The sequence below is a fragment of the Haplochromis burtoni genome, unplaced genomic scaffold (genome assembly GCF_018398535.1).
Source record: "Haplochromis burtoni strain Fernald_Lab_line unplaced genomic scaffold, NCSU_Asbu1 Contig_416, whole genome shotgun sequence".
NCBI lineage: Eukaryota > Metazoa > Chordata > Actinopteri > Cichliformes > Cichlidae > Haplochromis > Haplochromis burtoni.
In genome coordinates this window covers 375,623-397,629 of record NW_024582777.1, presented here as the reverse complement: position 1 = coordinate 397,629, position 22,007 = coordinate 375,623, and the positions used below count along the sequence as shown (strand labels likewise).

Genomic DNA, 22,007 nt, shown 5'->3' with positions numbered 1-22,007 from the left:
ATCTATCTTATCATTATGGGTGCAGATGCATTGTAAGCTGATTTGTGCTGATTGGGTTGTTATTCACTTTAGCTTGGAATGAATATAGAATTTAACTCAGGCGGACCCTGGTGCTGGTGACTTCATCGTGATTTTTTTCCAAATGATTTACACTCAGACCTTTAAAAACAATAATAATCAGGCACAAATGGTGACATCCTATAAAGTCTGGGTATCCTCCAGATTATCATTAAGCATCAACATATTAAGCTAATATGCACACCTGAGAAACACATGCACAGCCTTATCTAAACATGGGAGATGATATAGGATGCTTGACTTTGCCAGCTTTCATCCTAGATGTTTCTTTGGTGTTAAATCTTTATACTTTTCTGTCACAGATGTGTGCCAAGCCAAAACAGGCTAACTGCTCTGTAATAGATTACTCAGACTCACTTGGAGGACAAAGCTCCCTTTTTTTTCACGCAGTGGGCATGAACACTTCATTTTGTATTTGGAGAAAATCATTCATTCATTCCAAACATACTTACAAGGCCTGTTTAAAAACACACTGACAAAGCTGATAGGGAAATGTTACTGAGAGTATTTTAGGCAATCTTTAGGCAATTTTCATACTTTACCTGTAAATGTGTCTCAGGTAAAATGTTTCACTTTTAATAAACATTCGTGAATGAAGAAGCCTCCACACAGTCAGAAGTGCCCATCCTTGCGATCACCTTCCCCTCCCCCAAATTCATTTTAATGCAAAAGCTCTTCTTCCTGAAACCTCTTAGCTCTTTGCAACATTTCTTTCTCGTCACCATCTGTTCCCCGTTATCACAATGCTCCCTTCACAGCCCCGCCTCCCAGACGTGTTGGTCCTTTTAGTTGCCCCTTAAAGTATTACTGAGATTTACTAACTTAACTCCTCTCTAATGGCTCAGACTTTCAACAGAAACAATAAATGAATGTGGTGAACTCAGAATGCTGATTAAACCATATCACAGCACATACAATGTACTGCAGATGTGAGAGCTGCTGCTAATCAAGTCAGATAACTTTTAGGTGCTCTTTCAAAATGAAACCCCCCAAAAAACAAACAAATAAAACAACTTTTGTCCAAATAAAGAAAATTTAGTTGCTGTATTTAACCCTTGAGCTTCCTGACAGACTATTCCTCACCCTGCAACTTCATCCTGCAATGGTTTGAAGATACTTTGTCCCTTTAAACCATGACAGTTTTTTAGACTGCGGACCAAAATCCAAACAATTCTGATGAGTGTTTCTGGTCTCATTATGCTTCATATCAATCTCTGTATCAGCAATGCTTTAAAAAAAATTCCCTAAGAGATTTGACTGTTTGAGTTTTAGAAAGTAAGAATCAAACGGGGGAAACAGCAATATAAAAAAAAGAATTCAGGATACTGGTGAAGCAGCTTTAGCAAGGCAAATGCACCAGGAATAGAACAATCATGAGAATTTTTAAGGATAAGTCTGCTCTGATTCCAGAGTCAGACAGGAGTCATGTTTGAGCCTGCGCACACTAACCTTGAAGCAGAGTTCCTCCCACTGGCAGTGCAGGTGCTCCACCTGCTCCTGCAGCAGCAGGACATCGTCTGCAATGATGTACTGGGACAGATCCGTCTTCATGCTGCTCAGCTCCGTCAGGCTCTCAGCCCAGTCCTCCAGGGAGATCTTGTTCTTCTGCATACCATAACACAGCGATCACCACAACAAACTGTCAGGACTCCCCCCTCCTCGCCCTCTGCACTCACTCTCTCACAGCTAGTCCCTACTGTCCTCTCGCTCTGGACCTCCAGCCCCTTTTTCTTTCTCCCTCTATCTCTATCACCCTTTTCTCTCTATTTCTCCCCGCCCAGCGAGAGAGGATTAAAGGCCACAGGCTGCAAGCTGGGCTGGGGGAGGGGTGACTCTGCAGGGGGAAGGTAGGGGTTGGGGATAAAGGCTTTGATGGGTCAGAGGGGATGAGCTTTGAGCCAAAACTATTTCAAACTTGACTTTGGTCTCCTGGGCCAAACAGTCTGAGAACTTGTTGTAGATCCACGTTCTGATGTTTACATGTCAGTATTTTAAACAGATATTTATTAGCCCTTCACCACCTACTGTGACACCTACAGGCTGCTAACACTAACATGCAGAATGTGAATATGAACTTGGAGTACATGCATAAAAAAAAAAAACAAAACAAAAAAAAAAAAACTGCTGAAGAGAAAAGACAATGCATGAAAGAATAATCTGACACATTGAGAATCACATATATTCATTTCTTAGTAAGGACAAGATAGACCTTTGAAAAAACAAAACAGATATAACAAACAGAACAAATATATGTGTTTCTCCAAATGAAGAACCTTTTATCTGATAATATGTCCTTACTGTCAGAGCGGCCTGGCTGTCAGTTATTTTATAAATTAGATAATTAACTCTCTGTACTAATTGCAATAAGCTGACAATCAAAACTCACCCCCTTGTTTTGTTTTAAAAAAAAATCCTAGTTCTTGTTAATAGGAACACAAATAAATGTATGTCTCCGTCGAAGGATATTCCTTTTTAACAGGACTATACTGTGGTTCAGTCTCAACAGTTAAACAAAAGCACGCCCAGCTCAGAGTTCATTATTAGGCCGAAATTATTTTTCTGCTGGAGTTTCCGCTAAAAAAGTGAAGCAAGAAATGCACCTCCTGTGCTTTTGTGATTAGTTATTTGGAGATGTACCTTGTAGAGCTTTGCACTCTCCAGGTCGTCATCACACTCTGGCATGGTCTGGTTCAGCCGGGTCTTCATGTCTTTAAGCTGCAGCATGCTATCTGTTAGCCCAGTCTCGCAGCGCTCCCAGTTCTAACACAATCAAAATGTATTTTTTAAAATAGGTTAATCATGCAGATCAATGTGATAGGATCTTACAAAGCTGATTGAACAACAACCCATCACACTCCTTTGTCTTTTACTTCCTAAACATGCTTGCAGTCATTAATCACGACAGATTGGATTAACTTTCCTGCTCTCAGGCCATGAGAATGTGTCAGACGCTATGGGAGACAAGTAGAGGATCTATGTGTCTTTGTCCAGGCTCAATAAACAAAAACTCAACTCATCTTATAGACTTCCACATCATATTTACCCACTGATGATACAAGGCAAAGAAAATGAGACACTGAGAAAGTAGCAGATTTACAAAGCGGCTGAACTACTATACGGCATGTGCTGTAAAAACAACTAAGGCCTAAATCTAAGAGCGATGTTTTCAGTCCACACCGAGGCTGAGGCTGATGTAACTTCCTCAGGGGATTCACTCTCACTCCCTGACACGGCCTTAAATTTCATTGATTCTGTATATCCGGTGTAATCTGACCATCCATTGACTGGAGGGTAAGGGTAGCACAAAAGACTCATCTACTGTGGTGATAACAATTTAAAAGCCAAATACTCAGATATGATAACATGAAAAGACAAAGACACAATATGCACGGCTGAAAACTGTTTACTGCTGTTTTAAACTGGAGCCCATTCAAAACAAAGCATCAATACATTTTTTTTACCGATTAATTACCGTCCAAAATAAAGGAACCGTTTAGTCTAAAAATCTCAAACGGGACATTTTACTGGAGCTGACACTAACAGTAAAAAACAAGAAGTGGATCACTCTCTGGGCAGTATTTACTTTTATTGGAAAAGTGTTGTGGTTTGTGTGCATTTCCTTTGTTTTAAACTTACTTTAAGATGGTTTTAGTGCAACAAAAACAAGGGCAAAGTTCAGGCTTTCGCTATTTGCCCTGTTGAAACCCATTTTAATATCCTCGACGTAATTTTGAGTTCACTTATTTTTTATTGATGTGAATACAGTGCATGCATAGCAGTCATTTCATTGTCTAGTAAATTCATTAACATTTTTAGTAATCTATATCAAGTGAAAAAAGTTTTTGATCACAATTTTATTTTGTTTTTAAAATATTAAAAACATATTCAGGAACATTGTACAGGTATTCAATTTTTTATGTATGTAAACAGTTATAACCTGTTACTTTAATGTTATTATTATAATAAAGTAATTTTAGTAATATTTAGTGTCGCTATACATCATTACCTATATGCCTATATATATGTATATATACAGAATGGCAGGAAGAAACATAATTTTAAGAAATAGCTCTATATATGATTATTATCGCTTTGACCTTCTAACCAATCTACCGTTTGAAGGCGAGGTCAGAGGTCAAATATGACATATTTAAATCTTTGTTCGGTACTTTCAGTATTTTAACAATACTCTGTGTTTTTATTTGACAAACAGGCCAGGATACAAATATATTGACATTACTGTGCTTGCATTTAAGAAGTCACATGAATAAGAAGAAGAGTTCAAGATAAATTTAAGTCAAAATACAGAAAATACAAACACACAAGCACAGATACACTGCAAAGTTTTAGACTGAGTTTAAACTTGTCTCACTGTGTACCAGCTAAAAAGTTCCTAAAAGTAACCCGTTAAATCAGAACATAATAGTCACAATGATTACCTTGATTATAGCCTCGGTGAGCTCCAGTCTTTTGAACAGCAAACTGTGGAGATTGTCCCACTCCTCCTGCAGTGTCCCCAGATCTGTCTGAAGCTGAGTCTGGGTCTCCTCGTCCCCCATGGAGAACAGCTGACGGCCAACCTCCAGAGTGTTGATGAAACTGCTCTGATACCTCTGGAACAACAGCTCTTTGTGCTGAGGATGACAGTGCAGGAGATAAAACATAGAAAGGAGTGTGGAGGAAAAATGAAGCGAAGGAAGCTATTCAGCAGTGATTCATTGGGGATGTAGTCAGCCGGGGGCTCTGTGGGGCTTCCCTCTTCTTTTTGTTAAAGGGGCAGCTTACAATAGGTCAAAGTCTTATCTTCATCCACATTCAATTCAAATCTCATCAGTCTTCCTTCATGACAGCCCAACATAACAAAGATTGGAAACTTTACAATCGTTTCATTTTCCCTTTGCTGTAAACGCAATCAGCACCAATTTTCCCTCAGTGTTCATATCTTTAAGCAGCCGTCTGTGCGTGAGTGGCAAAGATAACGTGAACAAACAATGATTTTCAGCAAGTGTAAAAGACTCCCACAAAGATCAGTCCTCTTAACAGATCGATATTATAATTTCATTCATCAGCTTGCAGTGAGTGTTTAATTCAATCAGTTTTATGACCCTTTCAAGTGATTTCAAAATCAATTCGAAAACAGATCCCACCTGCAGGTCGTGGAGGGAGCGTCGGAGCTGCTGCAGGCTACAGCAGGTTAGTCCAGCTGAGGGGAGCAGGGTCTGCGTGTCCGCAAGGAACCTCTGGAGCTTTCTCAGGCTGCGGCTGTACAGGTGCCAGTGCTTCACCAACCCCTCCACCAAAGAACGTCGCTGGTCAGCCCGCTGTACTGCTCCCTGCCACTGCTCTCTGAGCTGGGCCAGCTTTAGGATGAAGTCGCTCCTGGATCCATCAAAATATTAAGTTGTACTTAAATTTCAAAATGAAACACTGACTGTCTAAACAAACAGAATGATTCATTGTTTTCTGAGGCCATTTGTACCAATCAAGCTAGATTTTTTTAAAACCAGGATCAGAATTAGAGCAGAAACCTATACGAAGCATGGAACCTGGTGGTGATGCTAGTGAACGGTCAGTGAACAGTCAGGTAATCACCAAAGCTTTTAGGATTTCATCTTCATCAATATAACTATTAAATTTCATGTCAGTTCATTTCAAAGGTGGCAACATATTTCACACATCCTGGACTCAGATGGGCAGAGGGATGCTGTTTGATCTTCTCACCTGCCCTCCACCTCTCCTTTCTGCAGCAGATGAAGAGCATCAGTGATGACTGAGTGAAGGATCTGGTGACCAATGGAGAGCTCAGCCTGAAAGTGCTGAATCACAGAGACATATGAATGATTAGAAGTGTGTAGTTCAAGTTTAGATGCGTCAGTAAGACTGCTAATCAGGTTTGATACCTTGTGAGTACAGAGCTGCTGTCTGAGGCCGTCGTACGATCCCGCTACGTCTACAGCCAGGCTGTCCTCCATCCTCTGCAGGAACGACATCCAGCTTTCACACTTCTGCTCAAATCTCTGCTGCCTCAGCACTTCCGTCTGCAGCTCACTGTACACAAAACAGAACAGCAGGTGAAAAATGTTCTGCAACATGTTACTTTATGAAAAGTATATTTTTAACGTTTTTTAACGTCAAAAAGCCCGTAATTCGAAAGTAAAGTTTAAAAAAAAAAACGGCCTTCTACAGATTTGAGCGGATTTATAAAAACAGTTGTCTGCAAACGTTCTGTGAAATGCCCTTTGAGGCAAGGCTGCCAAACAAATGTATCCATTTAGTGATCAACCCTAATTTGTGTTCGGTTCATTCACTGCCTTTTACACAATTACGTTTGATTGTTTTCTCTCTTTTTTAAAACTGCGAACTAAATATCTTTTTGTTTTTTATTTACTTAAAACAGGGGAAATTTACTGGAAGACAGGAAAACTGTGATGGCTGCTCAGGTATTAGTTCCCTACTCCTCGTGTTTCCTCACTGACCTGCAGGCCTCTTCAGCTCTGGCGGAGGCATCGGCCCAGCGGCGGTTGAGGAATTGCAGGCGGTGTGCCGCAGCGTCCTCTAGCGTCAGACTGCAGCTCCGCTCGTTGAGCACATCGAGGTCAGCAGACAGGCCGCTCAGCTCCATGAGGCCAGACTGGAAACATATGGTGGCGTCAGAGACTCAGGAGGGATCACAACAGTCTGGACTACCTCACGCACGGCATCACAGCTCAGGACGGTCTAAGATTACACGCTGCAGTCATGCTCTATGTTCCTCTGTCCTCATTTATTTACCGCCACAGGGCGGCTTCCTGCTTCTTCATATTCTCTCACTGTTGTATAACATCTGCTCCTGTACATTAACTTTCCATTCAGAGGTATAAAGTCAGGCAGAGACAAAGCATACTTTTACACCCTTACACTACTAAATATTTGACACTCATATTTCTGCTTAAGTCTTAACATTTAAGAGTTACAGCTGTCGAAATCTTCTCTTTGTGTAAACAATGTCACCCAAACGTTTTCAGCACTACATAGTTGTTCAGCACTGTAAATGCACCTACAGCTCAACTGGACTGTACGAGCTCATTTTCTTTTTACAGCTTTTAAATAAATAATTTTTCACTACATACAAGACTCAAGAAAATGAAGCTGGACTCTCTTTAAGAAAACACACATTTCTATTGTAGCATAAAAGTCTCTTAATGAACAGTTTACTTTGGGGAAAACAACAGAGAGCTCAACACGCAGCACAGCAGTCATTCATAAAATCTTCACGCTGTCTCACCTGGTCTACCTTCAGAGCTGGATCCTCCAGGCGCTGCTGCCAGACCTCCAGATTCCTCTCCAGTGACTCCATCTCATTTTCAAACTCCTGCACCTGCTTAAGCTCCTCCTACACACAAACATGGCACATGGCCATATGTGTCTTAATTTATAGGTCACTGTGACGCTTTCTGGAGTCAGGTGTCAGGTGAGGAATAGCAGTGGCAGCAACAAAACAAGCAACGGGTTGTAGTAAAATACTTTAAAAAGTTTAGGTTTGTGCACATTGAACGATTGGCAGTGTTTTCATTCAAAGATTCCTGCAGGTTTACCCAAATAACCAGGCTCACTGGTTTAACCTTAAACAAAAGTTTGTACTTGATATGTGATCGGTTCAGTGTAAGCAGTTTTTAAGTGAAAATGAATAATAAGCAATAAATCCAGTCTGACTTCACCAAATCCCACAGACTCTTTCATTCATGAGGTTTTACCTGCAGGTGACCCAGGTTCTTAGACAGCTGCTGTCTGAGCTGCAGGACACCACGTGGCAACAAGCGGCACTCTGATTGGACCAGACTGGCGGCTGAAGGTTCCAGGTGGCTAATCAAGTCCTTGGAGGCTTTCAGCACCACCTCCAGGTCAGACTGCAAGGTGTCTGTCCTCTGCAAGAAACTCTGAAGCAAAGGGGGTGGCAAATGATTGGAGAGTTTCTATTATTATTATTATTATTTTTATTATGTTTGGTGTCAGATGGTGAATTTTTAAATGCCTGTTACAAACTGCTGGACCCTGATATGAAATAAGACATTCTTTTAATTGATTATCTCACCTGAACATTTTCTATCTTGACAGTGAACAGCTTCACTGTGTTGTCCTGTCCAGGTGTGCTGCTCAGCACAGATGTGGCATCACTCTGTAGTGCCTGCAGTCGCTCTGCCAGAGACCCAGCACACTTATCATAAACCTGCCACACAGTCAGGACCTTCTGACATCTCTGGAGCTGCTGGCCCAGAGCTCCAGTCACTATAGTCCAACTGGAAAAAACAAAACAAAAAACAACAACAAAAGATCATATTTTTCCACAGAGTTTCCACATGTGGATGTGCCTGTGTGCAGGTGTATGTGCATGCGTGTTTGTCTCACCTGTCTCTCTGCCTGTCCAGACATTTGCTGATGATGGCAGCAGCAGCAGGACTGATGGTATCTCTGAGAGAGAGGATGTTCTGACCAAGTTTGTCCCACTCTACCTCTGAGGCTTCTGTCTCCTGTTGAAGAAGCTGCATCCAATACAACAAAACAGCCATCAGTCAAAAACAAAATCCAAACATATCCAACTCAGGGTCATAGGAGCTTATCCCAGCTGCCATGGGGCAAGAGCCAGGGTATACTCTGGACAGGTTGCCAGTCTCTTACAGTGCCAACACAGCACCTATGGGCAATTTGGAATCACTAGTTAACCCAACCCCACTAATTGCATGTCTTTGGACTGTGGGAGGAAGCTAGAGTACCCGGAGAGAAACCACGCAAACACAGGGAGAACATGCAAACTCCACACTGGTGGATGTTGGATTAGAATCCAGGACCCAGTGCTAACCACTGTCTTAATAAGCAATATGTTTTGAGTGTCCAGAAGCTCACAGTTCCAGTGACCAAATTCTCCTTATTAAACATATCTACTGCAGACAAAGAATCCAGAAAAAGTGGTGAGTTTAAACATCTACAAGTGATCGAGCTAGTATGGGTAAAATACCTGCAGCTTTTCATGGAGATCTGTGAGTGCCTGCAGGGAGAGCCGGGGGCCGCTGTAATACTTCAGAGTCTGAGATGCTCTCACTGTTTTCAGCACCATGTGACTCAGCTTCTCCTCCATGTTGCTCCATAACAGCTGAGCCTGAGTTAGCCTCTGTTTTACTGAGTCGTTCTGTAAAAGATAAGATAATCTAAAGACACCCAGGAGCAGACAAATACCTGACATAAAACTTTTAAGTCAGAGGCAGTTATCCTCTGAACTGTCCTTGTGTTACTTACCCTCTGTGTGAGAGCTGCGCAGGTCTCGATGGATTTATCGATTTGACAGATTAAATTGCAGCTCCTGTTTTCTTGTCTGCCACAAACTTTGTCTATCAGCTCCTGAAGAGCTGCAGACTTCTGCATAATCTTCTCCTCAAGATCCTGAGATAAAAGCAGAATCTAAAACCTGTGTTGATTTACTTCCCTTGTGTGGACGTGTATCTCTGAGTATTTCTTTGCAAATGACTTGACGTGAAAATTGCTCATCACGGCTGAAACATCAAATCTGAAATGTTGAAATGATGACAGACACGCTGACTGTTCACGCAGATGTTAGAACACAGACCTGGCAGACGCTGATGCTCCTCTGTAGCTCCGTCTGGCTGCTGGGTGTCTGAGCCGAGTCCATCCAGAGGTTTTGAACCGCGATCCAGCTGTTGATCCGCTGCAGTCGGGCATCACACTCTACTCTGTTCCTCAACTCCTGTTCAACCTCCTGAATCTGAACACCCCACACGTTGTCAACAAATTACAAACATCTCCTCTAATGATCAACAGTGTGTGATGTAGGAAGATTTATAGGCAGGACCTTTCAAACTTACCTTAGAGTTGATTTTTTCCTGCAAGCTGAGCCACTGATGGTTGAGGCGACCCTGTTCATCTGCATACTGGTTTTGTTCGTAGCGCAACCTGTGGTCCTTCTCAGTACTATTTGACTGTAATGGCTGGTTCACGTAGTCCACTGTAATCTGATGTGCACACATCTCTGTCTGAGACTCCTGAGAAATATGCCATGAACACAAGTAAACCAACAAACGTCTCTTGATCAGATCAGATCAGCGCTAATAATACTCCACTATCCCACTGAAACAGCATAATTAATACAAACATGTAAGCCCGCACCACAACCACCACCATCCATTCTACCTTGAAGTATTTCAGGAACTGGGCGAGATCATTGTTGGTGCAGGAGTTTTTGTTGATTTTGTTGCAGTACTCCTCCAACTGACACTCAGCTGCTCCGAGCCAGGCCTGCAACTCCAGCAGCGCCCCCTGCTGTGTCTGCATCTCTAACCATCGCTGCAATGAAGTCCAAAAAATAAATTAATTTAAAAAAACCATTGCATACTGTTGTCATTGTTTAATGGCCTTTAATAAATTGTTTTCATTTATAAGCTTTCAGTTAATCCACAATGGTGCTATTAGCAAAGACAGTCCAGGTTTAAAAGGAAGTGAGTGAAAATCTTGAAGTAGGGGGGACAGAAGACTTACAAATGACAGGAGCTGACCACAAAGTGAACAGAGGCAGAGGAAATGAGGATTTCAGAAAGAGAACAAGGAAGGGGGTAGAGCTGAGACGAGTGGAGGTGGGAGGTGGGAAAGTAAAGAAGAAAAAGAGTGGATGAACAAGACTGAAAGAGGAGAGAGGAGCAAAAGACAGACAAGCAGAAAAGAAAAAAAAAAGTCAGACACAGAGAGGTTCATAGGTGGTTTCACACCAAAAAGAGAAGAGAGGTGAGAAGAGCCCTCAAGATGGATGATTATAATTGGTGGCAGCAAAACTGCACCAAACTTTGTCGAGCTAAAGCCAGAAAGGTTCTGTGGAAGTATAACTTCTGACATTTAAATACATCCACAGATAAGAGGGTGTCTGGCACATAGTTTGTGTATTACAATATTCAGCATTTAAGAAACTCCATCGCTCCAACACCCTTCAGGGAGATCTGGGGTCAGATGTACTAATCTATTGGACCACGTTGCACTGTCTGCATTTATAAAGAGAGCACAGTTACAAGACTGCATATAAGAGGTGACCGATCCTGTTGGATGTGTATTTCTAGGAGTTTCTACGGTGGCTCTGAGAGGTCAAATGCACTGCAATGTAAGAAAAGAACAGCAAATAGAACAAAAATGTTGCAAAAACACTGAAAATAAAACTGAAAACAATTAAAGTAGAAAAAACGAAATCTCACAAAACTCAATGCAGGTGTTTTTGAGGAGACATTAATGAAAGTGCTACAGTAGTCGCCAAAAACTGCACTATGACCAGTGTTGGTCAAGTTACTTGAAAAAAGTAATCAGTAACTAATTACTGATTACTTCCCAAAAAGGTAATGCCGTTACTTTACTGATTACTTATTTTCAAAAGTAATTAATTACTTAGTTACTTAGTTCCTTTTTAAAAAACACGATTTACAACCTGAATAGGTGATAAAGCGATAGATCTTTCAGCCCAATTCTACTTTTTCTGCATAATCCATCATACAAAATGTAATCAAATGGAAAAGTCTCTTTTTAAAACTTGTTTTATTAGTTTTAATCTTTTAACTTTATGCATCAAGCAAAAATTTAATTATATGCAACATTCTCTGACTTGAATAAATTAGTTTAACATTTAAACCTATTTTCTGCACATTCCAGCACATAAAATAAAATATTTTTTGTGTTTACACTCACTCTTTCAAATAGATGCAAGTAAAACACAGCAGAAAATAAATAAAGTCAAAGACTCAGCGGTCCTGTTGCTCTATTTTCACCTGTAAAGCAGGACTGGGGGTAGGCGGAGGTTTACCCTGGTGCAGGTGTGCGCGGTCAGTGGAAGAATCCGCGAGTTTCTCTGTGAGTTTCCCATTACTCGTTGCGCACTCGGTGCTTGCTTGGAAGTTTAGGGGTTTTTTTCGCTGTAAAAAGAAGTTTTCTTCCCACGCACAACGGACGCTAATGTTTTTGTCACTTTTTATGGAATCAAACTCAAAGTAAGGTCAGTACTTCCACGCTTTAAACGCTGCACGCTCATACTCTCTCCGCACTCGATATATGATCCATTGTTGATCTGCACACAGCTGTTGTCACAACGTCGCACTCGCTTACGTCACTGTCATGAGACATTCTCGCAAAAAAATCACGGTTTTAGTAACGCAGTAACGCAGCGTTCCTACGGGAAAGTAACGGTAATCTAATTACCGTTTTTGCAATAGTAATCCCTTACTTTACTCGTTACTTGAAAAAAGTAATCGGATTACAGTAACGCGTTACTCTGACTATGACACACTTTAAAGAAGTGAACGGTTCACCAGTGTTGTGAGGGATAAAAATATACAGGTAATGTGTATTTTAATCACATGATTCATGTAAGAATGTAATTGCATACTTGTCACATTCGCAACTGTTTCCTCATGTTGTTTTATCCCCCAAAACCCTTTTTTGTGTTTTGTGAGTTTTGTTTTTTGGTCAGCTTTTGTAGCATCTTTTTCTTGTTATGTTTTATTGAACTTCCATTCTGTTTTGTGTGCTTTTTCTCTTTACTGTTTTTTTCTTGCGTTACAGTGTGCTTGACCTTTCAGAGCCACCGTTATTTCTGTTCTTGAGATCCAAAATACAGGAAGGAGAATATTTAATTGAAGTGCATTACTGCTATATGTGGCAAATTAAAAAAAAACAAAAACATGTAGAATATAGCATGCTGAATATTTTTTATTGGAGTTCTATATTGAAATGAACTGCCTGTGTTCAGAAAACAGCACAACTTTTGTAAAACACTGAATAGTTTAACTTAGAGAAGTCACAGTCTACATGGGGGGAGATCCTCACCTTGTGCAGAGTTTGTTGAATAACAGGCACATCAACGAGAAGACTGGACCAGTCCAACTCTATCTGTCTGAGCTGAGTGTTGATGGAGCACATATCTATGTCAGAAGTCTTGGGCAGAGGAGTCCCTTTATCCTCAGGATCTCTTTCTGAGTGTGCTTCCCTCAGCTGCAGCAGCTGGGACGAAGAACCGGTCACTGCCACCTTTACTTCAGATTTGGCCTCCAACTCTTTGGTCAAAGCCTGCATTAAAAATCTTACGTTAGTCTGTTCTCCATAAGTTCATTGTGGTCTCTGGAAGAGCTGCTAATGAGCAAAAGTTGGTCAAAGTGCTAGAACTAAAATCTTTTTAAAATAACTAAAAAACAATGGTTTCAACTCTTACTCACCACAGACTGGAGGTAGAGCTCACGCCTCTGTTCAACATCCATCTCCTCATTGGATGAGACAGTGAGCTCACTCCATCTATCGATCCGTTGTCTAGCCTCATTCATCCACTGAGACAGCGCGGCAGAGCTGTGACGAAACCTGATTTTTGGGCAAAAGTTGCACATTTAAAAACAAGTTGACACAACTTCATACCAAAAGATCTTTTACTATCTAATATTGGGGTTTTCATTGCATGCAACCCTATTTTAAATTTAAATTTAGATTGACAATTTTATTATTATTTCATCTCAATATAAACCACACTAAACATTTCTAAAATATGATATGAGCTTAAACTAAACTACACGCAGTCTAGTCTAAGTTCAGGACAAGTTCCAACTTTCTATGTCAGACGGCCCTGACTTTCATGCTTTTCATCAGTCACCTGCTCTTCAGTTTCCTTCCTTTGTCAAAGTTGGTGCGTTCATGCTCCAGCCTCTTGTGCAAAGATGTCCAGCGAGCCTCCAGTTTACAGACAGACACACCCACTCCACTAAAACCCGCTCTCTGCAGTCGCCGGCCTCCCTCCAGCATCTGACTGACCCGCGCTTCATTCTCCTCCAAAATGCGATGCAGCTCCTGCAGTCAGACAAGGAGAACTTGCATATCACTGCACAGACCCATGAAATGAATTCATACATACATGCGTGAATATTCACTCAACTCAACACAAAGGCTAACGCTCAGAGCGATACAAAAATCTTTGTGAGAAGTCACCTTTTGTCTGCTGGCTACAGTCACAGAAGGGCATTAGAGATTTCAGACTCATCATCTTATCACAATTAAAATAAATCTGGTTTGCTAACTCTCATGCAACTGGTATGTAAGACTAAGGGTGAAGGTTTGTGCTACTTTTCAATTTCACTTTCATCTAAGATAATAACCCTGATAGTGAACAAAGGACAACTTTAAAGCCAAACAAGTTTCATAAAGACAGACCTCAAAAGAGAGTTTGTAACAAGTTATGAATGAGACTCACTACTGAATACATGCTGACATTCGATGTTAAACAAAATTTTAACGAGACCTTAAGCTGAGCTGTTACTATTAATCTCATGCAGATTTGGTTGCTGAACTAGAGCAAAGATTCAGGAGAAGACAACCTCTATGTTTATGTTTTTATCTATTTTACCACATATATATTTTTGTTGACTATAGACCATTCTGAGGTGCATTTCAAAACTGATGCATTGCCAGTCTGGAAGCAGAACAACAGTGAACAGAACCAAAATTACATTTGGTCAGAAGTCTGTGCTTGGCTAAAAATTCCCATCAAAGCCAAGGAGCATCCAGTACCCCTACAGAAACAAGCTATTAGGGTGTATTTAATTGATCTAATTAGGTTTTGAGTGCAGTGCACAAAGTACAGCATAGAGCTTGCCCAGATAGATAGAATGGAACATTGCTTGATGTGCTCTGTACTCCAGTTGGCTGCCTGTTAGTAAATTCGATGGTCAAAAAACACATTTATTAATAAAAATGATCCCTTGTAGATGGAATAGAAAATAAAAAATACCTTGTAGCTGAGAGGCTTCTCTGATTCCTGCTCAGATCCCTCAGGGATTTTGGGAAATGATGTCTCAATACTTCTCATCAAGGAGTCGGACCATGCACTGTCCTTCTCCCATTGTGACCACATCTGAGGCAGACATTGTGATTATCAGTGATGGTTATGTCATTAAAATCAATCCTCATCCTCATTTCTCATTTGTGGTGCCTTTAATAGCCTATATGTGTAAATCTGTCATCTAGTGAACAAGTTAATGAATTTGGGGGAATTTTGGTGGCCTGGACAGATTAAGGCAAACTTTAGGCATAGAGGTGTCAGTAGGTTCCAGTGGAAGTGCTTTTCAAAATGTATAACGGCAATCACATTCCACTTTGATGGGAGATGCAAGGTGTGGCTTCCATGAAATCTCTCTCTTCATTATTGTATGTACTGTATTTCTCTTTCTTTACTTGACAGTCACTTTGCAAGTAAGCTACATTGCACCTACCTCTAATGTTTCCTGCATCTTGGTCCCTTTCTCCAGTCCATCCTGCTGCAGTCGAGCCACCTGGTCCTGCAGACCCTTTATTGTAACCTCCCTATTTTCTAGGGGCATATCTGAAACTCTATTGGTCAGGTACCGCAGGATTTCAAAGTGATCACCCAGGAACTGGAAAAACCTCTGATTAAGAAAAAGTAGACATGAAAAAACATAATCTATTGTCTTATTTCAATGGGACTCTTTTTTTCCACCACACTAACCATATGACTGCTTAGCTTCTTCTGGAGCTGGGCCCTGCTCCGGAGCTCTGTGTCAGGCTGCTGAGTGAAACTGTCAGAGCCCAGACTGAGCAGCTCCTCAAAGCTGCGGACCAGCTGCTCATATTGCTTCTGCAATTCCACGCCGCTCTTCAACTCCTCACAGTGGGAACGGACACCACCCACTACTGTCTCCAACTCACCCTGTACAACAGGAGGACAGAAAATTTGAAGATTTAAATGCTCTTGCATCATCTGAATAATTCAGTTTCCGAGTATTCTTAAACTTGCCAAATCTCTCAGTATTTAATGGGCCACCTTAGTGACCTACGTAAACGTATAAACACTAAAGCCCACATTTGACACACTCGCTAACACACCTGCAGCTGTGTGGCCTGGTGGATGAGAGAGGCAGGCAGATTGTGTTGGTCAGCCTCGACCTGCTGCTGCAGAGACTCTTGGATGTGAGCAGCAGCCTGACAAATAAACACACCAACAATTAAAACCTGTAGAGATTTTGATAATAAACAGTCAATTTAGAGTCGACTGATCTATTAACAGAGCAAATTACCAATATAACAAGTAAGCTAAAACTTATCTCAATTGAAGTTAGATATTATGTCTTCTTACTTTCTCTATTTTTATCAGTATTAATAAAGCAATTTACTGACTGATTTTAAAACACATGCAGACCTGTTTCTCTGCACTGTCCTCCTGCAGGATCCTGAGCTGCTTCTCTCTGCTGGCCAGCGCGATCTGGACCACAGGAAGTAGTCTGCACAGATCATCAATGCACTGCTGACCACACTTTAACCCCGGGACATTGCTGACCTTTGACCCCTGAGAAACAAGCTCACTGCCAAGGGTGGCAAGCTCTGCTGAGAGACTCTGAAAAGGAAAATGAATAGTAAAGATCCTTCTTTTAGTTAAGCTTTAACTAACAGTAAGATGCATTATTGATATTTCACTTATAATTTTTTCCCAAAAGGGTCGATAAAATGTCAGAAATAAGAACACTGAGCCATAAAATTGCAGTGTGAAGTTAAAAGCTGATATGGTTGCACAAAAAGTTAAGGATAAAAAAAACACATCATGACAATTCCCTTTAAAGGTAATGTCAGTGTCTACAGAAATGGCTCACAGAAAGTAACAACAAGCCTCACACTGATGCTTCAGAAAATGAAGGGGGATCATTAAAGTCACTATCACGCCTCAGATTTTTCAGCCATAGATGCAGGAATGCTGATGATGACAATTTTGAAACTGAAAACAACCGTAAACATCTGATGTTAAGTGCTTCTTTGCAGTGAGGCGTCTCACCTGTAGGTGAAGCAGCCTGAGCTGGGGTTCTTCTTCATGTGTCACCAGAACAGGTGAGCACAGCATGCTTTTCATTGAGTCCAGGCACAGGGATGCTCCATGCAATACATGAAACAAACCTTCATCAACGGTCTGATGGGTTCCCTCAGCAGGGCAGGCCTGGGTATGAAAGATGAGCAAAACCGTTAGCAGGGTCATGTTAACAATTTATTAAAATTTGGCCTACATCCACAAAGGTTTTCTTTTAGGCTATTTGTTTCAGTTTTATGCAAGGCTGAGTTGATTTCCTTTCATCTTTTACTTTACTACTATAATTTTTTTAAATGTCTTTTACAGTGGACAATAGCAAATTTCTTGATCAAATATTAAAGCGAATCAGCCCAGGGACCTCAATTTATTAGAATTCTTAATATTATGCATATTGACGTTTAGTTCTATGGTGTTGTCCAACTGTTATTTTCCATACTGTGATTCTGATACTTAATTGCCTGTAAGGTGTCCTTGAGTGTCCTAAAAGTTGCTTATGAATAAGTTATTATTGTTATTATTATTATTATTACATTAAAACATCCATCAGTTATATTGTTGGTGCTGCGTTAAAGATTGTTTCACTTTTCAGTCCTGTGACAACTCAAAATGAGGTCCAGCCTTACCTATACCTCGTAATTATTTGATAAGATGACACTGATCCCAGTGCTAAGATCAATATTATACTTTGTTGGTTTTCTTATTGATTTTTGATCTTTCGGGGAGAAAAAGTGGGCTCAGATTTTCAGCATCAACACCACTGAGTCTGAACACAGTGTAAAAACTGTGGCTGGTATTTGTTTATTAGTTGTATTTTGGATCACATCACATATTTACTGATCACATAAAACTCTTTTCTTTCTCATACACTGTTTATGGGAAAGCGATATTGGATACTGCCACTGATAATGCAAGCTGCATAACTTAATAGAAAGCTAATTTAATACAATTACATTTAACTGGTTATAGTTACAAATAATTCTAAATTACATATTTCCTTTAAAGGGAATATAAATTTAGGAAGCTAATCATCTCACATCCCTTCAGCTTTATCTCAGGCTCTCTAGTCTTGAGAAGAAAACCAGCAACTGGCCTCGTGTAACAGCTTCTATACTCTCTGACAAACAGCCCTAATATAATGGCTCCTCACCTGATTCAGAAGCTCTGCAGATGTGTGCCCCAGCTCTCTCAGATGGCTGATGCAGGTCTGGAGCTCTTTCAGGTTTTTTCTGGCAATCATGCATCCTGCTGTTCCATTGCTACGCTTCACAGATGAGTCTGTCACCTTCATAAAGAGAGAGAAAGAGAGAGCCACACAGACAGAGAGAGAGAGAGACGGAGAAAAACATCAGAGGAAAAGTTAGAGACACACGCTACTCTAATCATGCCCTGCAGGAGTTCCCATAACACCAACGAGACAACAAAGTGGCATCTGCTCAAAGAAGGTGATAATCAAGCATGGCGAGAACACCGATTTGTCCCTTTCTCTCTTGTATTTGAAATGTGATAATCAAGCACCTCAGTCTCACGATGAAGGCCTTACCTCGGAGGGAGGAAGCAGCCAGCTCTCCTCCAAAGCCAGCAGCTGACTGTGAAGGTGATCCCACTTCTTCTGAGCCGAATCCTCCTCCTCATCAGCCGCAGCAGGAGGCGACCTGCAGCCAGAGAACAAGCTGAAAATTAACACTTCATCTCACTCCAGCTTTCTTTCTTTCTATATACATTGAAGTTGAATTAAGAAAATACTGTAGTCTTTTTCTTCGTCCTATAAGTAAAATATCTTATTTAAAAATGTAAATGTATGTTATATTTTAAAACAACTAAAACTCTGTAATGTGTGTTTGAGAACAATTTAATAGAGTGAAGAAGCTGTTTTGCCTTAGTGAGAGCTGGCTGTGGTCCTCGGACTCCTGGCGGTAAAGCAGCGCTCTGCTGCCATGCCTGGCGATGGCCTGAGTTAGTCCTCTTTGTTCACTGAGCTCGTGCTCCAGCTCCTACACAAAAGTAAAATATCAAGTTTAACAATTTTAACTGTTTATATTTGATACAATGTCTGTGTGTCTGTGTCACGTCACATACTGACACAAATTAAAAGCTATACTTCATCTATTAGCGGGGGCTTATTGTCAAAGCAGCCATGTATTTTACTTGAATCTCTCCCTTTCTAATTATTTCCCGCTAGCTATTAGGTCAGTGGTTCCCAAAGTGGCGGGCACAGAGCCATTGCGGGGGTGCGGTAAAAAAAAAAGAAAGAAAGAAAGAAAGAAAAAAAAACCTGCTTGGACACTGCTAGCATAATGGACAGGTCTTTGACGGGGCTCCCACACAAAGCAAAGCAGAGGATGAAGCGTCGCCAAATATGTTTCCAAACCAACTTCTTTCCAAACCAAAAACTAGAAAATATGACGAGGCATATGTTGGCTTCGGCTCCACCTGCACAACGGCGGTGCCAAGGTAGGCCTCCCCGACAGAATTTGTTTCCCCTGCATTGGGAGCACGCTGGGCTGTGCAAATCATGGCTGAACAGTAAACACATTCTTGATTTTTAGCTCACAAACACTTATTATAATGAAATTTTGGCGATGTTAGCTCTTTATACAGTGGGATACAAATACTATCAGGCTGATGCTGCCACAATTTGCTCCCACTGTTCAAATCATGGTATGTTCATGGTTTCTCTTTCTTTTTCTCTCAGCTTTTCAGCTCCACCTTTTGGCTTTTCTTAGCCTCTACGAGGTGCACTCAGTGTTGCCAACTCATCAGTAAGGAAAATCGCTATTGGCTGTCCTAAAAGTCGCTAGAAGTCGCCAAATGACGCCATCATCTAATTTGCATAATTGATCATGCTAATGTAATTGTAACCTATGTTGTTGGAGAGAGAAATAACATCGTGAAGAGACATAAAGTGAGTAAAAAACGTCCTAAATGCAGTTAGAATTTATTTAGAACTACAAATCTTTACCCTGGCCTGGACCGGAAAAAGTGACCCGAAATTGGCACTCTGGTGGAGTTACTTTGTGTGTGAGAGTGTGTGTTTATAAGTAGTTTTAAACCTTGTGATCCACAAAACAGCAAAACATTAAAAGAAGAATTAACTGCGTTACAGTCAGTGCGGGAGCAGCGGTTTCGCTCATGCGCGATTCATTTGCCGTTTGGACGCACAGGTGTGAACTTCTCCTGCCCTGATAGCAGTTGAGGGAGGACTATCCTCCGCCTGGGAGCGCTTTGGCACGGGTGAGGTGCCCAAGGCAGCACCGCTGCTTGTTGAGAGTAAGAGCAACACGCCCTGTCACGTCAAAAAGTCGTCATAAATAAGTCTCCAATAATACCAGAAAAAGTCGCCAGATTTGTCGCTAGTCGCTTTTTAGAAAAAAAGTCGCTAAGGGGGTCTGAAAACTCGCTAAATATAGCGACAAAGTCGCTAAGTTGGCAACACTGGGTGCACTGACGGGCAGGGAATGTAGGGGAGATTTGATTGGGCAATCCAGTGTCAGTAATGAAAATTAACCAATGGGTTGCTTAGGGGTTGAAGTATGCAGAAAGAGCCACAGCTAAAAACTTATTGATATTAACAAAATTAAATACTGACATCCACCTCTGATCCTATGTACTTATGTCACAGAAAAACGTGAAAACATGCTGGTAGAAGGGATTTTTAATGCCCCAGGATGTTCTGAATGTTTGCATTTGGGTGAAATACACAAAAAGCAGTCAGACACATGAAATACACAAAATCCCACACCACTGGAACCTAACATCAAAGCAGCTGATGGCATCAGTACCTTCTGCTGCTGCAGGCTGCTCTGTCTGAGAAGTTTGTTTTTAGGTGATGAGAAGATCTCTTGAACACTGTTGCTGCGCCTCTCTTTAGACTCAAGCTGGCAATCTGCCTGAGAAACTAAATGCTGTGGAAAAACAGGTGAAATGTACACACAAGAATGAAAGCTAAAGAGTTTATCAGTATCACTGTCAACTGTACGAGTTCTTGAAGGTAGCAGCTTTAAGAAACAAGTCTAAATGCAAATATGTACGCGATGTGTTGCTTATGAAAGGACGCCACTATTGATCTGCTGGTGAGCCTGCACTAGTTTATTTGCAGAGCTGTTAATAATTATCAAAGGCAGACTTTGCCACACAGTACCTAGTGTGACGTTACTTTCAGCGGCACAGTTGTAAACCTGCAACCTCAGTTAAAGTTTGTAAGCAGGACTAGAGAGCGTGCAAGAACACAGACTGAAAGAATATAATACGTTATGCTGCTTTGCTTTTGATGATAAATCTTAGTTTGAAATTATCCAGGCACCTAAAGGGACAGTTTTTCAGAGCAAAAGTGAAGTTAATTTAACATTAGAATGAATTTAACTGAGTAAGGAAAATTGTGAATGGACTGGTGGCACTTATCTACTCCACCTGAGCACTCAAAGGGCCTCATACATCCATTAATTCTGCCAAATATTCACACTCCAGTGAATTCATCAGGAGCAACTTGGGGTTGTCTTGCCCAAAGATTTAACCAGCAACCTTCTAATCACAGCCACCCCAAACAACTGAATACAAAACAACTATGCAGCCATTTGCCAAAGATTTAGTGTATGTACCTGCTCCTGGGGCCCTTTGTTGCTGCTCATCCTCTCCTCTTCTTGTCTGTTCTGTAGCATCTGTTGAAAGGACACCAGGTTGTTCTTCAGGAGTTCCAGCCTGGTGGTAAGAAGCTCAGCTGCCTCCTGCTGGGACCCGGCAGCTCCCAGTTCACTCTGCTGGTGCTGCTGGTCAGCGGTTTGACTGAGAGCTGACAAACTGGCTACCTTCTGCTCAATCTCCAGAAACATCTCCTGTAGACCAGCAAACAAACACACATGAGTACAGTCAAGACCACTGTAATCCTGATGTAGCCAGATGGGCTACTCGCCTTCCGTTTTGTTTGTTCTCTCATTCTCTCTCTCTCTCTGTGCGGTCTTCTTTTATTCCTTTTCTTTATTTTTCTTAAATATATTTCCTGGGGGTGTAATTCCCCTAGGTGGCGTTGTCAAGTTTATTTATTTTGTTCATAACCCCGCCGACCACA

At 41.2% G+C, this 22,007-nt stretch overlaps 1 protein-coding gene across 6 annotated transcripts in view; it reads right to left on the bottom strand.

Moving 5' to 3' along the window:
• The window catches only part of LOC102295451 (nesprin-2), a 94,184-nt gene that overhangs the window by 28,820 nt on the left and 43,357 nt on the right, over positions 1-22,007 (bottom strand). For all 6 annotated transcript variants that reach the window (XM_042213086.1, XM_042213088.1, XM_042213087.1 and 3 more), the window contains 30 exons: positions 21,541-21,774; positions 20,725-20,847; positions 18,821-18,936; positions 18,486-18,597; positions 18,093-18,227; positions 16,916-17,074; positions 16,289-16,483; positions 15,976-16,071; positions 15,599-15,799; positions 15,345-15,518; positions 14,864-14,986; positions 13,733-13,926; positions 13,308-13,446; positions 12,922-13,161; positions 10,258-10,410; positions 9,933-10,109; positions 9,677-9,832; positions 9,349-9,492; positions 9,071-9,241; positions 8,464-8,597; positions 8,150-8,354; positions 7,812-7,994; positions 7,343-7,450; positions 6,555-6,709; positions 5,979-6,126; positions 5,800-5,894; positions 5,226-5,457; positions 4,518-4,712; positions 2,716-2,838; positions 1,528-1,683 (listed from right to left, as the gene is read on the bottom strand). In XM_042213086.1, the coding sequence (XP_042069020.1) occupies positions 1,528-1,683; positions 2,716-2,838; positions 4,518-4,712; positions 5,226-5,457; positions 5,800-5,894; positions 5,979-6,126; positions 6,555-6,709; positions 7,343-7,450; positions 7,812-7,994; positions 8,150-8,354; positions 8,464-8,597; positions 9,071-9,241; positions 9,349-9,492; positions 9,677-9,832; positions 9,933-10,109; positions 10,258-10,410; positions 12,922-13,161; positions 13,308-13,446; positions 13,733-13,926; positions 14,864-14,986; positions 15,345-15,518; positions 15,599-15,799; positions 15,976-16,071; positions 16,289-16,483; positions 16,916-17,074; positions 18,093-18,227; positions 18,486-18,597; positions 18,821-18,936; positions 20,725-20,847; positions 21,541-21,774 (4,776 nt within the window). The remainder of the gene's footprint in view (positions 1-1,527; positions 1,684-2,715; positions 2,839-4,517; positions 4,713-5,225; positions 5,458-5,799; positions 5,895-5,978; positions 6,127-6,554; positions 6,710-7,342; positions 7,451-7,811; positions 7,995-8,149; positions 8,355-8,463; positions 8,598-9,070; positions 9,242-9,348; positions 9,493-9,676; positions 9,833-9,932; positions 10,110-10,257; positions 10,411-12,921; positions 13,162-13,307; positions 13,447-13,732; positions 13,927-14,863; positions 14,987-15,344; positions 15,519-15,598; positions 15,800-15,975; positions 16,072-16,288; positions 16,484-16,915; positions 17,075-18,092; positions 18,228-18,485; positions 18,598-18,820; positions 18,937-20,724; positions 20,848-21,540; positions 21,775-22,007) is intronic.